Source organism: Rhinolophus hipposideros (genome assembly GCF_964194185.1).
Source record: "Rhinolophus hipposideros genome assembly, chromosome: 17".
Lineage (NCBI taxonomy): Eukaryota > Metazoa > Chordata > Mammalia > Chiroptera > Rhinolophidae > Rhinolophus > Rhinolophus hipposideros.
The window spans coordinates 2,808,729-2,828,672 of record NC_138063.1 but is presented as its reverse complement, the minus strand read 5'-3'; the positions used below and the strand labels follow the sequence as shown (position 1 = coordinate 2,828,672).

The 19,944-nt window shown below is 49.9% G+C and overlaps 1 protein-coding gene across 3 annotated transcripts in view; it reads left to right on the top strand.

Moving 5' to 3' along the window:
* Positions 1-19,667, top strand: part of TSHZ1 (teashirt zinc finger homeobox 1) — a 77,134-nt gene extending 57,467 nt beyond the window's left edge. For 2 of the 3 annotated variants that reach the window (XM_081078047.1, XM_081078045.1), the window contains exon 2: positions 15,154-19,667. In XM_081078047.1, coding sequence (XP_080934173.1) covers positions 15,912-18,350 — 2,439 coding nt within the window. In that variant the 5' untranslated portion in view covers positions 15,154-15,911 and the 3' untranslated portion in view covers positions 18,351-19,667. Of the gene's footprint in view, positions 1-11,775; positions 12,079-12,734; positions 12,840-15,153 lie in introns of those variants that run through there. The other variant, XM_081078046.1, reaches the window with a different exon arrangement.
* Positions 19,668-19,944: the final 277 nt, after the last annotated feature.

Genomic DNA, 19,944 nt, shown 5'->3' with positions numbered 1-19,944 from the left:
TGACTGGGCCACGTGGAAATTCATACATGTGTACGAACAAAGCAGCATCCTCAGTGCATTTATCTGCGTCGATTGGCTTTGGGTTAAATCGAGTGTTTACTCATTTCGTCAGTTCATTATTCCAGCCTGTAGTTATGGAACATTTCCTTCGTTCAGGCACCGCAAGAGTTGCCAGGAGCCAAGGGCCACTCAGGGTCTGTGGCTCAAGCAGACCTGGCCCGTAGAGGACGCACCACAGACCCACCGCCACCACTGCTCAGGTGGCAGAGTCGCAGAGGGCTGGCCAGGCGGCAGTGCTGCAGCCCGAGGCTGTGGGTGGGCAGAGAGGTGCCTCCATACAAGGTGCCTGGGTTGGCGTGGTGGGAAACAGAGTTTTTTGGTCCTCCTTTTTATTGTCGCAAAATACACGTAACATAAAATTGATCATTTTCCCCATTTTGAAGTGGACAGTTCAGCAGAATAAACTCATTCACACTGTTGTGCAACTGTCACCACGTTCTACCTCCAGGACTTTTCCATCTTCCCAAACAGGAACTCTGTCCCCATCAAATGACAAGTTCCTGCTTTCCCCTCCCCCCAGCGCCTGGTCACACGTTCTGCTTTCTGTCTCAGTGTGATGCGCCTGGGTCAGTGTGGCTGGAAACAGATTCCCGTGGGGCTTTGCAGCCGTCCCATTCAATGCCAGTCCCTGGAAATGTGCCCCTCTGTAGCCTGTCATGGCTGATATGTGACCACAAGTTTTGGGCAGAACTGCCCGAGATCACTTTCACTGACGTTCATGGAGATAAAGAGCTGACTTTATGAACTGCATATTCTAAAGACAGAATTCATTTGGAACCCACACCACTTACAGCTGCTGGTGGACGTGGCCCATGGGTGGCAGTTGGGGTGCGTGTCAGAGCCCAGCTCTGAAACACACCACGTGGGGGGAAGTCCAGCTCAAACCAGCTGAGTATGCAGCAGGGGGCAGCTCACTTAACCTCCGTGCCTCAGTTTCCTCATGTGGATGTGGAGTGTAACATTTCCCCTTAACCGTATTGGCAAGAGACTAATAGTTACCGTGTCTGGTTCTGAGGAAGGGTTTGATGAATATTACCTATTATTATTCAGTGACATTTTAACCCAAAGTATAATGCTGGTTGAGCAGATATTCTGTGGATATGAAATGTTTACCCAAGAACAAATAAATGATTTCTTTTGAAATAATAGTATATTATCAGTCCTCCCAAATAAATGACTACTGGGCTAAAAATAGTCATTCTCTCTACCTAGGCGGGCCATTATCCCAGGATATATGTTATTGCTATTTGGGATTGGGCTTCAGTGGTGTCGTGGGACAGGCTTCTGGTGACCGCTATGTGTTCCTGCCCTTTGCACAGAGATATGTGCACACTTTGCTCTCAGGCGATCAGGGAGCACATGACACCTGGTAGCATCCAACATCCTTTTCTCTACATGAGGTGGACTTTGCTAATTTCCACTTTCGAATCCACTCTCCGAGGGTAGGTTAGAAAGTTTTTTTAGTGTGTGCTTCCTTTCTTTATTCCTCTCAACATTTTCTTTCCCCGTTTTATCTTATTGATTTAAACTGCCCGTCATTTATTTCCAAGCGGTTTCGTGAACAGAAACCCAGGAGGTAGATGAGAAGAAAGACTCAGGAGTGATGTCTGAAGTCGGCAGATGAGGCTCTGAGTTTCCTTGAGCTGGTGGTTGTGGTGAGAACGGCTGTCCTGTGGGCACAGCTGGAGTAGAATATGTCTTGTTTCTTACACTCTACGAATGAATCTTCTATTTTAAAACCTTTGCCTAGAAGTTGTTTTGACCAAACCTTGTGCTTTTTTTAAGAACCCCACCTGCAGTGACATTATTTGGACACGTGGTCACGGGGTGCTGCCTTTCAGAAGAAATTGAAAGAGGAAATATCCTTAGAGTAACTAGGAATTGTTCTCATGGTAGGCTTCTAAAGAGGAAAGTAATGACTGGGGGGCAGGGGGGCAGCATTCCAGCCTCTGCTTTGGATCCCGGGGGAAAATAACGTGAAGAAGGCTCAAGGCTTGAACCTAGACTGACTCCAGCGCCTCCTCCATCTTTTTAGCCAGGAAGCTGTACCTGCAGCTTCTCTTAAGGGTGCAAATGAGGAGTGAAACCCTGGCTCCTGCCGAATCCACTTCTCCGGTGCCCCCGGCATCCCAGGCCACGGCCTGCCGCAGCCTCAATAATGCACGGGGAAGTTGCTCCACAAAGTGTCACCTATCTAGGTGAGTCGTGCCAGTGTCTATCTGAAGTGACAGCCATCTTTGAGTACCGGCGTCTCTAACTGACTTCTCTTTCATCATTTATGTTGGAAAGGTAACATTTTCAACAAGATTGTTTCCTCTTGCCCTGTTCTTGTTTCTTGGCACCCTCTCTCCCTCCTCCTCCCCACTGTCCTCGTGCACCTGATCAAAACATCACTGACAAACACTTCTCCAAATCCAGTGAGCCTCACTTGCCCCGGAGTTTTCCTGAAGAACGCCAGTGCTGATGTGCAGTGTTAATGAAGCTGGTACCAGAGGGAACCTTATTGAGTGTGGATCATATGACCTAGCAGTGTTCCTCCTGTTCACGCTTCCTGGAAAGAATGGATGGAAGTCAGTTATGTGGCGGGATTCTAACATCTGTCCTACCCTATCATGGTCATTTGTATCAGTAATGGAAACAGGTTAAATACTTCCATTCTAATGTTGCCAGCAGGGATGAAAATGAGCATTTCAATGAAATCATCTCAACAGAGCGGAGTGGGGCTGGGGCCTGGTCTGATTCATCTCCACTCCCGTTGGTGATGGGAGCCCTAATGAGAATGCTGGAAGTATAGTTTATCAGATAGATGAGGAAGAGCGAGTAAATCTCAGAGATTAGAATCGCTGCAGACCTCTGCTAATAACATGCTCTTTTCATCCTGAGGGAGGGGGAGAGGGAGCGGCAGAAAACCAAGGAGGGCGAGGGCGCTTTAATGGGCTGCCAGCGAGGGCTATCTCCAGCTGATGACACCTGGAGGTGGCCTTAGGTCATCTCTTAGAACCCTGTCTCGGGAGGGGGCAGAACTTGGGTTTTATTTATTTCACCGTAATTATAAATTACCCACGTTTGGAATGGCCTTCGCTTTGCCTAAAAAGTCACTTTACTTCCTTAGTTGTCCATGTCAAGAAGAAGCATCGTGTTTGAATTGCTAGTGATGTTTAACACTGTTTTTTATGAAAAAAATGGAACTTAGTTCCTTTTCATTGTGTGTCTTATACCTGTCACTGTACTTCTTCTAGCAAGAGGTATCCTCAGTGATGCCGTGTCCTATCATGTCTTGTAAATTCAAGTTTGTTAGTGTGGATTATTTGACATATTTTCATACTAAAATGCTGTATTCATGAGGTACATTTTCCCGTATCACTACCTTTCTCCTCCTATCTAGATGACATTGCATAAAATCCAAGTGAGTTAAGAATAGAAACATTTAGTCAGCTAGCCCATTAGATTAAATGCCAGTATCTGAATGGTTCCACATATTGAATTGTGGGGCCTGACAGGAGCTGAGGCTCTGCTGTGGAAGGAACGCGTCCCTCACTTTTCATCAGCATGTCTTCTTGTCACGTGGGAGCAGGTCCGAGTGCACGCGTAGCCTCGTGTGAGTGGGTGTTCTGAGTAGCTGGCTTGGTACCTGCTGGATTTTGAAGGATACATTTAAAGCTGATATTTAGAAAGCAAATCCTGCTCAAGGCCATGCCCATCTTCGATTGCTGCGTCAGCCAGTCCTTTCAGTAAGGACCCACCCTTCTGTCCATCTCCTGGAACCAGGGAGGTGGGAGCGCAGGGTTCTGGGGCCTTCACCTCCTTGGAACAGCAAACAGGACGATTCAGGAGCACACCACAGGGGTGCGTAATTGGGGTGCCTTCAGGGGCAGATTCAGCGGGACACAAACCTAACTGCTCAGAGCCAGTGTTAGGTAGAAGCGAGGGCATTTGGAACTTGACTGTATTTTGCCATCGCAAACCAAGTGCAGCTGTCACTTCTCACCAGTCTCAACATGACTGTGGTATCGAGAAAATCTTGTTTTCTCTGAAGAAACAGACGTTTTAAAAAATGTTGGGCTGCGATTTGAGAAATATAGTTTTTAATCTAATTTGCTGAAGATGTTTGTACCTCATTGTGTACTTATAATTTGAGGTGAAAACATGGTTTTCAGGCAGTATGTGTGTACTTATATTGTAGACCGTCAGGCACACGTCCGTTGTTAGCTTCAGACTAAAGTCTAACGTGGACCCCATATATCGCCTTCTGTCCACTTGTGTTAGAATGCACAGAATTTCATGTTGCTCAAGGTGACAGCATGTCCTCAGGGACACGGTGGCATCCAGAAGGCACATTCCTGACAAAAACTATTAATTTTTTTAAAGAAAAGTGAAATCTAACCATAACATTCAGTTGTCTCATTCCCATTTGGGCAATAATAGGGTCTGTGTATGTTTAATTTTTTATTCACTGACACACCTCTGAATACACAAACATGCACATACTCATACATACCCACACATGCACGTTCACACACATGTACACACACATGTGCATGTGCACCCCCCACACCCATGTACGCACGCACTCACACGCATACGTACATTCACACATACCCCCATGTGCATGCACACACTCACACCCCCATATGTACACACCCACGCACACCCATGTCTGCACGCACGCCCGTGCGGCACGCGGAGGCTGGCAGCACCTCCTGTTCTCCCTTGCAGGTGCTGCTGTGAGCTTTGTCAGGTGGTCCCCTGGAGGTCTGAGGCTGCTATGAATGCCCTCCCTCTGACGGCAGGACACGTTGTGTGTGCTCACAGTGTCACACTTCACACCGTGTGCCAGGCTCAGGAAGGGCGGGGGAGTGAAGGCAAAGCTGTTTTGACACAAAAAGAAATAGCAGAAATGATGATTTGGAGTCTTTGTTTTATTTGATGGGGAGAAATGTCATTTATTTCTATAAGTAATTAGAGACGGAGAATTTTATACTGCAGGTACCATTCCCAAGTACATTCATTCCTCACATTTCCAGGGGTGGCAGTGGGTGATGCAGAGGGGCTCAGCGCCCAGGGCTGGGTTTACCTGGAGAAGACGCAACAGTGTTGAGCTGACTTTGTTCTCTGTGATTCAGTAGCCTTTCTCGTAACAGTCTTTTAGGCTAAAAATTGTATTCATTCACCTCGTGAAGTATGGTGTTCTCATAGTTTCATCACTAGAAATAAAAAAAATTCTACAAATACTGTAGTACATTCTGGTACTTTTGTACTCATATGAACTAAACATTTTAAAGAAAATTGTAGTTTGTAATGAAAACAAAAGATCGTGGCAAATAATTAGCTAAACTCGTAAGTTTTATGACTCTGTCTCTCTTCTTCCCTGGTTCTCTCTTCCTCTCTTTCTCTCTGCCTACATAAAAAATTTTAAAAAGCATCTAGCAAAGCAATTATGACACTTCACTGATAACAATAAAAATAAACCTAATTATTACAGTAAAAGAATGGTATTTTCCGTCATGACAGTGTGCATGTAACTTTGATTCAGAAACCGTTATTGTTATGAAGGGAATTTCAAGAAAGTCAGGTGTTCTGTGACCTTGGATTAATCTTCCAATCGAGTATAGAAATAATTATGTAAGATATCTTAGCTTGTGGTGTAGCCTGTTGGTACATAATTTAAATCTGACCGTAGCATATTTACTGATAAAATTTCTCCTAACAGTGTGTTAAGAGTTGGTCTCCGGGCTGTACCTGTGGGTCTGCGTTTCCACGCCCCAGTCCTCAAAGACCTGACATTCCCTTTTCTTATTTTATCCTGTGTGTTTATGAGAATGAGCTACTGGATTTGCAAATGGGGCCACATTTCTGAGACGTAAGCTCCGTAAGCTTGGTGTGGTGTTCTGAGACTGACAGCCCCTTCTGCCCTTATGTCTCACATTCGTGTTCTCACGCCCTTAGCAAAGGCCGGCAGGATTTCCCCCTCCTAACTGTAGACGTTGCAGGACGCAGCCTGGGCAGTGGAGTAAAGTGACTGGCTTTGGAGGCAGGCGTTGTTGGTTCTTTGTGACAGCCATGTGTATGGTGTACAGAGCATGGATGGCACTACTGTGAGTTACCTTTCTCTGTTTGGAGAGCTAGCTCATGCTCCGTTGCCCTCTCTGGTTTTCTAAATGTCACCCATCAGGGTGCCTCTTATCCTCTCTGCTGAAAGTCTCTTCCATAGCATCAGGTGGGAACTCGGTGTCTGGGGCCTGATTTACTAACACTGGTTTTGTGGACCTCGATTCAGCAGATGGTCCTGGCGTGATGTGTACCTCTGCTTGGAGGTAGAGGTGATAATGAAAACATGGCGTCTCCCTGTGCTTGGCATTGGGCGCGCACAGCTCGGGGGCAGCCTGCTTTTCACATTGTGGAGCAAGGAAACATTTGCACGCGTATTAACACACAACAGCAGTAGTGAAATCTGTGTTTCCCCAGGTTTATAAAAGAGCGTTTACTCTTTGCACTTCCCGTTTCATTTTAACTTGCCTTTTAATGTTTTCAAGATTGTCCTATATTTTTTTTCTCTTCGTTTTTTTCCTGGCATCGCTGACAATCAAAGAAAGTTTTTGGTCTTTTCAATCATGGTTTAAGCTCTAATTTGGGCTGTCCCCCTGGTTAAACTACATTGTCATAACACTCAACAAAATCCAGACATAATAATACTGATGGGAGGGGCCTCGGAATGAGCCATCTTATTTCTCACTTAACTTGAAATTAAATTCTGGGGCAGTGAGAAAAAGAAGAAATTGTATTTGTTTTAAGGAAGTCACCTGCTGATTCCTAATGAAAATTAGAATTGGGTAAAATCCATAGGCCATTTTATTGCAGTTCTTAAAAATGGCTTTTACTGGGTTTTAAGTAAAGAATTAATATGTTGTAAATCATGCTTTAGCAAACCAGTATCTTAGCAATTCATATGGGGCAACAAAAGTTTGCCACAGCGATAGAAAAAATTTTGGTCATATCACATCAGAGCAGAAGTGGTCTTTCAGCTCTGCCTGGCCTACTGTCAACCATCCCGCAAAAAAATCAGGACCTATGCTTATAAATTGACATATATCCTGCTTGTTTTTGAATGCCTTTTCAGAGGAGGAAGGAATGAGCTCTGTACCCATGGCTGCTTCCTCTGCAGTTTTTATTTCCCAGTGTGTTCTAACTTTCATGAAAACCACCTGCTCTCTCCCAAACCGAGGTGAAGTTACTTTTCAAGTGATCAATTATAAATTTGGAAGAAAGTGTGTTTTGCAAGATTCTACAATGAATTGAAGCTGTGCATTCATCACTTAGGTGTGTGTGAGCCCCTTTTGTGAATTGGCCCCTTGGAGTAAATGTATTTTGATATAATGGCCATCTGTTCGTGGATATCACATTTGCCAGTCGAAAACCTAGTTTGATGTAGATAAACATGTAATTTGGTATCATTGTAGAGTTTCACCAGGTGGCAATACAACAGAGAAGTTTGGTATTTGCTGTAAGCCTGTAACCAGGCAGGGACCAAAGTCCTGTGTTCTGTACTTGTCACTTTTAGATATGCATTCCCCTCATTCACAGCCAACTCTCAATTATGCGTGCTAATGAGGGAAAGAGAGCTTGGATAAACAGAGGTTCCCAACCTGGTGCTTGTCATTTATTTCCACCGCCTCCCCATGGGGCCTTGGGAAGAGCTGCTAACCAGGAAGGTGGCTTCTGCTCCCTTGCTAGTCTCCCCTCCCTTCCTTCCTCTGTCCCCTGGCAGAAGTTGTAGTCATCAGGGAAACGGCTGAAAGGCAGGCAGAGGAGGGGCCTGGGTAGAGCAGTTCCAGGGATCCATGGGTCGGAATTTCGCATCTGGGTGTTGAGTGTGCCATCCACACCATGATGAAGGCCAGTGGCGGACCAGCTTTCATCAGATGAGGGTTGGTGATATTGTTCTGATCACCCCCACCGACGTGAAGTTCATCATCCCTTGTGCGGGGGCCTTCTGACAGCCTGTGAGGACAGCCACCGGTGCATTTTCTAGCTATTTTCAGAGCGTGCAGGAGTGAGAAGGTGGAGGGCCGGCAGCCCACGGTCATGCCTGATAATGACAGGACGGTGCTGCCATTCCCATTACCACGTCCCACAACAACAAATACACCAGTCATCGCCCGCTTGGTTGCATTGCTGGGGACACTGAGGCCCTGAGGAAGGGGTGACTGAGTATGGAGGTCGCATGCACACCCATCGTTACTTCATACACCTGCCTTGTGTGATAGTCATGGCCCTGGGGGGTGTCCGTGTGGCCCATTGCTCCTTTGGACATTGACATGGCCAAACTGAAGGCCTCCTTCTCTGCCTAATTCTGAGCCAGACGTCCACCTGGTCTTGCTGTCAGGTTCCATGGGGTCCAGTCTGGGAATTTCCACCTTCACAGCCCTTGTCTTGCAAGACGCAAGCTTCTCGGCCTCCCCAGGCCCAAACACTTAAAATGAAACCCAGTAGATTCTTAATTCTTCTGAGGGGTCTGGGATGTGAGACCCTCAGCCTGAGCCCAGTTTTGGAAGGTGGGAGCCCTGAGGGGTGGATTGGGCACTGTTTTTAAAGAATGGGGTCTGGAAGCAAGGCAGGGCGGGTTGGAGCCCAGTGCTGACTCCAAGGGGAGCGGTTTGCTGGGAGAAGATTGGGAAGTTAGGGGTCAAGTGGTGGGTGCTGCTGGCCTTTAGCGCTCAGGATGGCGGGGAGGGGATGGTCCAATAGTTGTTATTACCATTGCTGCAGCCTTGGAACTGAGCCAGCCCTCGGAGGGTGTTGGAATGGAGGACTGGCTGATTGCTCACAAAATCAGTCTGAAACATTCCGTGGGCTCCCTCTTGCCCACCTGTGAGGCAGTGGTGGTGGCCATCCCACCGTCTGTGTCCTCACATGGCCATGAGTGCTCCAGAGGAAGCACTTCGGCTGAAGGGCCACTGGAAAGGGTGGCAGGAGAATGGGGAGGGGTGTGCTTCCAGACACCTGGGTAAGTGGTTGTGCTTTCTTCTCAGCTGACTAGCCATTTCCTCTCACCCAGGGAGGGAGCGGGAAAGCTGGCGTCAGAGGGCTTCCAGTGGCATGGGCACAGGACAGCTGGCCCCCAGCTCTGCACTTCCTCGTGCCCCTTGTAAACTAGAGTTGAAAAGTTAACTCAAAAAAATAACTACAATGCGCTACAAGAACGTGCTAGAACAGTAAAACAGCCAGATTCCAGCTTCTCAGGATCAGTAAGCTAGAAGGGTGCCTGGTAAAAGTATAAGCCCTAGGAGGTTACGAAAGCCCAGGGAGTGTCGGCTTCGGGCTGGTGGGGTACAGCCGTGCCCAGTGAGCTGGTGGTGGAGGGTCCCTGCAGCTGCCCCCTGCCAGCTCCCTGGAGGGGGACAAGCAGTGCAGGAGCGGGCGCAGGCGGGCCAGGAGTCGGTGCGGAGAGGGGGGCAGACTCTCCACGACTGAAATCCCTCACACAGGAAGCTAGCAGCATCTGCACCATTCAGTCTTCCCTCCCTCCTTTACTTTTCAATAGTAAGAAAATAAAAGTAACAGTGAAGCCGTTCCCACATTCCGGCCAGGCTGGGCCGTGCCCTTTCTGGGCTCCCTAATTCCAGGGTCTGGCTGGTAGCTAAACGTTTGCTTCCAGCTATTTTGTTCTAGAAATCGTGTAAAATGGCTAATCCATGTTTGTTAAACTGAAAACACCAAACACGATGGTGAAAATACAGGTATTTGTCAAGAGCCACTTCACTCAACCCATCACCTGTGCATTCATCAGCCAGAAAAACCGCTATTAACATTCCTTCAAAGGGATTTTCCCATGGACGCTGCAGTTTTGTGTGTTGCCTTTTTCATCAACTGACTTTGCCTGTGCCATGAAAGCATACTTTTAAATGTTTGGATAACATTGCACCTCAGGAATAGACGCAAATCACCAAACCACCGCTAAGGGCTGGAGATTTAGATAGTGGACAGTTTTACGTGGGGCAATACCATACAGGACACCTGTACATAACAGTTTTTCTGTATTTCATACCTGCCAGACTGGACTACCAAAGGAAAATCATTGGGGCCAAAGGTGGCAACGTTTACACATTTTTCTCCTTTACTCTCTTTCGTCAAGATTCATTTATAGCAGCGTGACTGGCACGTGAGAGGTTTCTAAATATTTGATACAGGATTACTTTTGGTCATTCATTCATGCAAAGACAGTTACTGGGTGTTTCGCTGGCACTGAGGTGCTAACAAGACAAAGGACAGTGGCTTGGTCCTGCTGGTGGCAGAGTGGAGCGTCCTCGCACTGGGAGTCAGGTGACCCAAATCTCCATCCCGTGTCCACTGCTTGTGTCCTGTATCGCTTGGGGGAGTCGGGCAGCTTCTCTGTGACTCAATTTCTGGTCTGCAGAGCTGGCAATTCAGGGATGCCACCTGGCAGGGTTGTGCGGCTCAGGTGAGGGGATGGAATGCAATGGCTCACCCGGTGGTGGCTGGGGCGGTGCTCAGCAGAATGAGCCGAATGAGAGTGTGCAGGCCGACCAGAGTGACAGACAGGTAAACGTTGCTCAGTCCTGTGGGTGCGGTGAGTTCTGCGAGGGGATCACGAGTCAGAGTCATCAAGGAGATGACCTCCGAGCCTCCTCTTGAGGACAAATGAGTTCACCAGGCGGAGGGTGGGGGGCAGGTGCCCGGGACACATGGCGGGGCGGGCGGGATCCCTGTGGGGGTGTGTACCCCCTGCGCAGGATGTGGAGTAACAGGGATTGTAACTCAGGGATCGCAGCCCCTCTGGGTCAGCGTGAGGAAGGAGAAGGTTGCTGGGCAAGGAGGGAAGGGGCCCCCTTGGCAGGCTCCTGCAGCCTCTGTAGGGACCTGCTTATTGAGGGCAGGGGCAGTGTTGGCTGTAGGGCTTGAGGACAAGCCCACACGGAGGCTGACCACACGTTTCCTGGCACGGACAACTCGTTTGGGTGGGAGGAGCTCCCTGAAACTGAGGTAAGAGATGCCTGATTCAGGAGGAGCGAGTGTGCTGTCATTTGGGGAGGGGAGAGCTGGAGGAAATCATTTTGTCTGCACATCGCTTACTTGGGAGTGTCTGTGGAACACCCACGTCAGGACCAATTTGGGTCCTCGCAGCTGGAGCTCCTTGGATGCGCCAGAGTTGGGCAGGCTCTGCACACACCCTGGGGCCACACAGGCCCGACCTTCACGGGGCCTCTCCTGATGGGGCGGGAGGTTTGCAGGGTGGACATGGATGTGGTGGTCACAGTGGTCTGGGCATGCACTGGAAGAGTCGTGGAAGGAGGTAAGAGTGGCCAGAAAGAGGCTGCAGTGGGAAGGGGCGTGAGCTACAAGAATGGGCGGTGGGAGGAAGGCGCACTGTGAGCCAGCAGACAATGGGGTCAGCTCCTGCCTTTCCCAGGAGCGTGGCTGGGGTGGGAGGGAGCTGCTGCTGCCACGCACGGCCCTTGGGGAGGTGGGCATGCAGGCTCCCAGGCTTCACCTTAGCTACACTGGAAAGGGGCTCCCCTCCTTTCCCAGATTATCCCCCATCCTGGCCCTCTCACCCTTCCTGCTTACCCTGCTTCAGTTCTCCACTGGGTCTGAGTTCCAAGGGCAGGCAGATGGGAGGGTATTGAGGTGAGGGGAGGGATCTCTGAAACCAGGGTCCTCTCAGCAGGGCTTTCTGGTGAAGAGGCTGCAGCTGGCTCTGCGGTTCGGCTCAACGCCTGCAGTAATGTTTGCACTAGGGCTGTGGGTTGTCAAAGAGAAGCGTGTTAGGTCAACCTGGCAATTTCTGGGTGTAGACTGGACTGTGGCAGGAGGAGGACGGGCTCTGACTGGGGATGGGCATGGGCACATGACATTCCACTTGGCTACGATGCTGACTAAATCATGTCTGGGCTGTTTCAGGCCCTGAGGTGCCTCCTCTGAGGGTGAGGACACGTGGGTGCTGAACAAACCCTAGAGGAACAGCAGCAAGTTCCCCATTTCCATGTTTCCAGAGTTGAGGTAGAATTTGTTTATTTACTCAGCGCACTGAGGGGTGTCTACTCTTGGGGAGGAGGTGGGAACCCTCGTCTCCTAGCTGAGCACACTGGTCCAGAGGATGCTTCCTTCACATTCATTGCTAGGGCATACGTCGTTCTTTCACGAGGATGGGTGGACTCCACTGCCAGGCAGCGCCCTCCAGTTGGTCCCAGTTGTACGGAACCACCTGGAGGTGTGCTGCTGGAGCTGTCTTGGGCCAGGAAATCAGGCCAGCAATGAAAATGGGCACCTCATTTTCACACGCGCGTGGCCTACCTAGGACAGCCTGTAGCCTTAAACGTCACCATCCACAGAGGTAGGTCTGTGGCCAAGCCAAGGCCACCCAGGCCAGGCTTGCTCAGAGATGACAAGTGTGACTGGTGCCTCTGAAGTGGGGACCTGGGGCTGAGTATCTGCACCGTGAGCCCTCGGAACCTGTCACAATTATGGACAAAAGGGAAATGTGATTGAACTTGGCAATCATTTGTTAATTTTATGAGCTGTACATTTTACAGGCGGGCCGTAGGACTATGTAGAGCGTTATCCATGTGCCGACCCCTAAAGTTAAACCTCAAGTCTTGCACTGTTGATTATTTTTCACATTGGGAGCACAGTATTAACGGAGCTGTGATTCCCAGGTTTGTGAGAGGACTGCTGTTCTTGAACCAGATGTGAGCACGCATGCTCAGACCACTCTCATCTTCACCCAGATGTGGGAATGGGCCCTCGTGCAAGAAAGCATGGTGTGTGCAGGTACCGGGGCCTCCCCTTATCTGTGGTTTCACATTCTGAGGTTTGTTACCAGCGGTCAACCGCAATCTGAAAATATGAAATGGAAAATTCCAGAAATAAACAACCCGTAATTTTTAAATTGCAGGCTGTTCAGCGTAGCGTAATAAAATCTCGCACTGTCCCACCTGGAACATGAATCATCCCTTCGCCTCCATGCTTTATATGCTCCCTGCCCGCTGGTCTCTCAGTAGCCATATTGGTTATCAGACTTAACGTTGTGGCATTGCAGTGCTTGTGTTCAAGTCACTGATTTTATTGTTATAATTATTCAATTTTATTATTATTGTTGTCGTTAATCACTTATTGTGCCTAATTATAAGCTAAACTTTATCACAGACACGTATGTATAGAAAAAACAGTAGATAAAGGTTCAATACTATCTGCAGTTTCAGGCATCCACTGGGGGTCTTGGGAGGTACCCCTGCGGATAGGGGCCACGGCTGTATTCTGACGGTCCCGCTGAATGGCTGATTTGGTCATCATTCGCTGTGCGTGTGTGTGAGTGAGTGTGTGCGTGTGCTCACAGGTGTTTGTGCATGCCCACGTCCCGGAGAGCTCACCGCCTGCATTTGAAGTCCTCCGTCTATAGGTGTGGATGGTCTCCTGTCGCTCCTCCCTGGCCCCGGGCAGCTGCGATGGTCTCTGTCTGTCCTGTCAACCATCCCTGAAAACACATTGCTCTTTGCCACATTCCCTTAGGATCCGGCTCTGATAATGTGATAATGAGTGATTATATTTAATGAGACACCCCTCTCAGGTCATATCAGTGCATTTTAATAGAGCCTTTCTGGAAAATTTCTTAACCCCAAGTTTCCCAAGTAGTTGATGGTTCAGTAGTGGTTCCCAAGTAGTTGAACACTGGTTCAGCTAGTTATTCCCTCAAAGATGATGATTAATAATAATAATAATAATAATAATAATTAATAGTAGTAGTAATAATAATATAAGTAAAATACAGTGGTCAAATAAGCGATGTGTGCAATAATCTTCCCTTGGGATTAACAAGATATGTCACATATTAAAGGATCTAAAATATCCTGCAGTAAAAAAAAATCACATTTCATCTAATGATTCATTTGCCCTCCAACCCTCTGATTCATGTGACAGCTGTCAATATCCTGTGGTTTCCTTTGGGAAATGCTGTCTTCAACCCAAGAAGTCACTCTGCTGTGCAAATGTAGCCTGTACGAGGCCGCTGTAGCATATACTATTGTCCTTGTTGAAATTTTAAAAATAATTATTGTGATAAAATACTTGTAACATGGAGGTTACCATTTTAAATGTACCGCTCAGTAACATTAGGTACGTCACTTAATGGTGGTGGTGCAGCCATCACCACCCTCATCTCCAGAACTTCCTCTTCTTCCCAGACTGACACTCGGTCCCCGTTAAACACTAACTCCCCACCTCTCCCCCAGCCCGACACCCACCCTCTATTTCCTGTCTCTATGAATTTGTCTCCTCTAGGCACCTCATATAAGTGAAATCCTGCAGTATGCGTCCTTTCATTTCTGGCTTATTTCACTCAGCATGGTGTCCTCAGGGTTCATCTATGTTGTAGCAGGTGTCAGAATTTCCTTCCTTTTTAAGGCTGAATAATACACCATATTTTTGGTTCATCCATTCTTCTGTCAGTGGACATTTGGGTTGTTTTCACCTTTGGCTCTTGTGGATAATGCTGCTTTGGACAACTAGGGCTCTGTGACATCTGTCCGGTGTCCCCATGTGTGTGACTTCTGCTTCATCCAGGCAGGGGGCTGCTGCTGCTATGCTTGCTGTCTTCTCCTTTTTAGTAAGGACCAGAGCATTTTTATTGCTTGCCGTGGAGGAGTATTTCTGTTTATGGAAACCGTAGAATACCGTCTGTGAAATATCCTGCCCTACACGTTGACAAGCAGGTCCCTCGTGATGGGAAGGCATGAGGGACTCATGGGTCATTGCTTTGGAAAGGAGAAGCCTGCCAGGGGAGGTGGCAGGGGGCCCTTCCTTCCCACTTAGCTTCAACAGCCAAATGGACGTCTTCGGGAGGGAGAAGATGCCGCCCTTCAGTGGATGGTCCTCCATTGAAATGTATTTGCTTAGTTTTCCTGGTTGAAACTGAGTGCCTGCCACCGAGGCGTAGAGTGGGTCGTTCCAGAAAGCAGGGTGGCCTTGTAGCCTGGGAGCTCGGGTGAGACATATCATTTTAAAGAGCATGTAAGTGCTGGGGAGGCCGCGTCCTTGCAGATGATTTACTTCTCCCCGTGTTTCATGTTTCTTTCCCAGCTTATGTTCCCGAGGAAGAACTGAAGGCAGCAGAAATAGATGAAGAAAACGTGGAGGAGGATGGGCCGTCTCTGGACATTCAGGAAAGCGACTGCGTGTGCAATGAGGAAGCAGAGATCAAAGAGGCCCAGAGCTACCAGAACTCCCCGGTCAGCACGGCGACGAACCAGGACGCTGGCTACGGGTCGCCTTTCAGCGAAAACAGCGACCAGCTGGCCCATTTCAAAAGCTCCTCGTCCAGAGACGAGAAGGAGGAGCCGCCGGGCCCAGACAGCGCCTCCTACCCGCAGGACAGCTTGGCACAAATCAAGGCTGTGTACGCAAACCTGTTCTCGGAGTCCTGCTGGTCCAGCTTAGCTCTGGATCTGAAGAAGTGCAGCTCCACCCCCAGCAGCCACGATGCGGGCCCCAAGGAGAGCTGCACGCCCGCGCCCACGCCGCCCGCCCCCGCCCCCGCCAGCACCGCGGCCAGCACGCCCAGCTGCAGCTCCGGCTGCAGCACCAGCACCAGCTCCAGCACCGGCTCCAGCACCAGCAGCAGCGGCAGCGCGGGCTACGACTGGCACCAGGCCGCCCTGGCCAAGACGCTGCAGCAGACGAGCTCGTACGGGCTGCTGCCCGAGCCCAGCCTCTTCAGCACCGTGCAGCTGTACCGGCAGAACAACAAGCTCTACGGCTCGGTGTTCACGGGCGCCAGCAAGTTCCGCTGCAAGGACTGCAGCGCCGCCTACGACACGCTGGTGGAGCTGACGGTGCACATGAACGAGACGGGCCACTACCGCGACGACAACAGGGACAAGGACTCGGAGAAGACCAAGCGCTGGTCCAAGCCGCGCAAGCGCTCCCTCATGGAGATGGAGGGCAAGGAGGACGCCCAGAAGGTGCTCAAGTGCATGTACTGCGGCCACTCGTTCGAGTCCCTGCAGGACCTGAGCGTCCACATGATCAAGACGAAGCATTACCAGAAAGTGCCTCTGAAGGAGCCAGTACCAGCCATCCCCAAACTGGTCCCTTCCACGAAAAAGCGAGCCCTCCAGGACCTGGCGTCGCCCTGCTCCCCGGAGCCGGCGGGACTCGCGGCCGAGGCGGCGCTGGGCGACGCGGCCAAGGACGCCAAGGCCGCCAACCCCTACGTGACGCCCAACAACCGCTACGGCTACCAGAACGGCGCCAGCTACACCTGGCAGTTCGAGGCCCGCAAGGCGCAGATCCTCAAGTGCATGGAGTGCGGCAGCTCCCACGACACCCTGCAGCAGCTCACGGCGCACATGATGGTCACCGGCCACTTCCTGAAGGTCACCACCTCCGCCTCCAAGAAGGGGAAGCAGCTGGTGCTGGACCCGGTGGTGGAGGAGAAAATCCAGTCCATCCCCCTGCCCCCCACCACGCACACGCGGCTCCCCGCTTCCCACATCAAAAAGCAGCCTGACTCGCCGGCGGGGTCCACGGCCTCGGAGGAGAAGAAGGAGCCGGACAAGGAGAAGGCGCCGGCGGCCGCCGACGCGGACGCGAAGATCAAGGAGGAGAGCGAGGACGCCGCCGAGAAGTTTGAGCCCACGGCGCTGTACCAGTACCTGCGCGAGGAGGACCTGGACGACAGCCCCAAGGGCGGCGTGGACATCCTCAAGTCCCTGGAGAACACGGTGTCCACGGCCATCAGCAAGGCGCAGAACGGCGCGCCCTCGTGGGGCGGCTACCCCAGCATCCACGCGGCCTACCAGCTGCCGGGGGCCGCGAAGCCGCCCCCCGCCGTGCAGAGCGTGCAGATGCAGCCGTCCTACGCGGGCGTGAAGGCGCTGTCCGCGGAGCACGGCGCGCTGCTGCACTCCCCGGGGAGCCTCACGCCGCCGCCCCACAGGAGCAACGTGTCGGCCATGGAGGAGCTGGTGGAGAAGGTCACGGGCAAGGTCAGCGTGAAGAAGGAGGAGCGGCCCGCGGAGAGGGAGAAGGGCTCGCCGGCCAAGGCCGTGTCCCCCGTGGCCAAAGAGAACAAAGACTTCCCCAGGACGGAGGACATGGGCGGCAAGCCCCCGCCGAAGAAGGGCCCCGACGCCGACGTGGGCAAGGCCAAGAAGGACGGTGCGCTGGACGCCCACACCCCCAATGGCACCGAGCCTCTCAAAGCCAAAGTCACCAACGGCTGTAACACCCTGGGCATCATCACCGACCACTCGCCGGAGCCCTCGTTCATCAGCCCGCTGAGCGCGCTGCAGTCCATCATGAACACGCACTTGGGCAAGGTGTCCAAGCCCGTGAGCCCCTCGCTGGACCCGCTGGCCATGCTGTACAAAATCAGCAACAGCATGCTGGACAAGCCGGTGTACCCCGCCACCCCCGTCAGGCAGGCCGACGCCATCGACCGCTACTATTACGAGCACAGCGACCAGCCCATCGACCTGACCAAGGCCAAGAGCAAGCCCCTGGGGTCCAGCGCGGCCGACGCGGTGTCGTCCCCGCTGCGGGAGAGCGCGCTCATGGACATCTCCGACATGGTGAAGAACCTCACGGGCCGGCTCACCCCCAAGTCCTCCACGCCCTCCACGGTGTCCGAGAAGTCAGACGCCGACGGCAGCAGCTTCGAGGAGGCGCTGGACGAGCTGTCCCCCGTACACAAGAGGAAAGGGCGCCAGTCCAACTGGAACCCCCAGCACCTGCTCATCCTGCAGGCGCAGTTCGCCTCAAGCCTGCGGGAGACCCCGGAGGGGAAGTACATCATGTCGGACCTGGGGCCTCAGGAGCGCGTGCACATCTCCAAGTTCACGGGGCTGTCCATGACCACCATCAGCCACTGGCTGGCCAACGTCAAGTACCAGCTGCGGAGGACAGGGGGGACCAAGTTCCTGAAGAACCTGGACACAGGGCATCCTGTTTTCTTTTGCAACGATTGTGCCTCTCAGTTCAGAACTGCTTCCACATACATAAATCACCTAGAGACACACTTGGGCTTCAGCCTGAAGGACCTGTCCAAGCTGCCACTAAATCAGATTCAAGAACAGCAGAACGTCTCCAAAGTCCTGGCGAACAAAGCTTTGGGCCCGGCCGGGACCGCCGAGGACGACCTGGGCTCCACATTCCAATGTAAGCTGTGCAACCGGACTTTTGCAAGCAAGCACGCAGTCAAACTGCACCTCAGTAAGACCCACGGCAAATCCCCAGAGGACCACCTGATCTATGTGACAGAGTTGGAAAAACAGTAGCGTCCGGGGATGCAAGGGACCGCGGCACATTGCACTAAACGTCGTCTTCGTACTGCACTAGGCCTGGCCTGAGTCTCCGAAATCAGCCTTTCCTTTGTTGCCGAACTGCCTGTCTGGACCTTGGTTTTTCTTACACATATTTTGTAGTTATATTTATATGCTCTTTGTCTGATTGTGCATGTTATTTTTCTTTTTCCGTGAGTCAAAGTCTGACCTTTATTTTCAACATCTGTTCTTGATGTTAAGCTATCTTTTGTAGGAAATAGTGGGGCACACTACTCAGAGACATTTACTTAGCAGGAAAGAAAGACACAAATAACAATGATAAAAAGACATCCTAAAATTATAAAGTTGCCATGACAATAAAGGTCACAGAACCTAGTAGTGTCAAATTTAACCCTTTGAGGACTGTAATCGCATCTCTGTGCCTTTCACTCAAAAAAAAAAAAAAAAAAAAAAGAAGGCTTAAAGGCATTTCATTCAGATCAAAAGCTGTGTCAGACACAAAACTTATTTAATAATTAAAAATGAGCTTTTATATGCAGACTGGTTTGTGAAGGAAGCATGCATGCAGCTGTTGGAAGACAGAACGTTGTCTAGGACTCGCCGGGTTAGGAAGCCACAACTTCACACGTTTAAACAAAAAACAAAACAAAACAAAAAAACTAACAACAGCAAACACCCCAGTTGCCACTATGCCCAAACCCTCTGGATGCTGAAAAAAATGCCACTTTTGGCAAAAAAAAAGTATGCAAGCTATTATTTAAAAATGTGTAAAAATGCTATTTCTTTTTTTCCTGTAAAATACTGCGGTTTATAGTTATTTACAAATGTAAGCTTTGGTACAAGCTGACCTTTCTATAGCGTGCTGCATTGATAAACGAAAAAAAAAATGGGGCAAATGTGGGAGTTCTTTCCTTGTAAATTGCCAGCATCAGCTTAAAAACTCCTATATGTTACATATCGTACCATTTTAATCTATTCAACTTTCTTTGTACCTTCTGGCTGTATGCTTTCTCTTTTAACTTTTTATATTGTCATTTTATATTAAATTTCTGTGTATATAATGTAAAACCACAATTTTTGAATAAAATTTAGTTCCTGCAGCTTGATTTAAATAGAGAAATTTTACTGGCACTGGCATCTTTCCGGATGCATGTATATCAGACAAAAATAAATAAATGAAAACAAAGCAAGCAATGCACTATTAATTATACGTTTTGGTGTTCTATCATTAATATTGTACATTTGGATTCACACAATTAAATCCACTGTTTTCTCAACTGTAAAATAAATCCACACGCAGTTCTTGATTTACGTAGATTGTCTTGTCGTCATTGTTTTGCCTTTGAGATGTTACTTCAGCAAGAAGAGGTATTGCTTATGCCATAAGCCACCAAAAATGTTATTCAGAATTATCACTTGACGATTTGTGTGCTGACATCCATCACTCAAATGAGAAGCATTGCATTTTTAAAAATGATAATTCAAATCTTTGACTGCACTGGGTGCTACTGAGTTTAGCCATTGAGCGATGGGTGTTTTGTACCTAAATAAAATGAGGACCTTTGTTCAGAGAATCCTCCCAGACTGT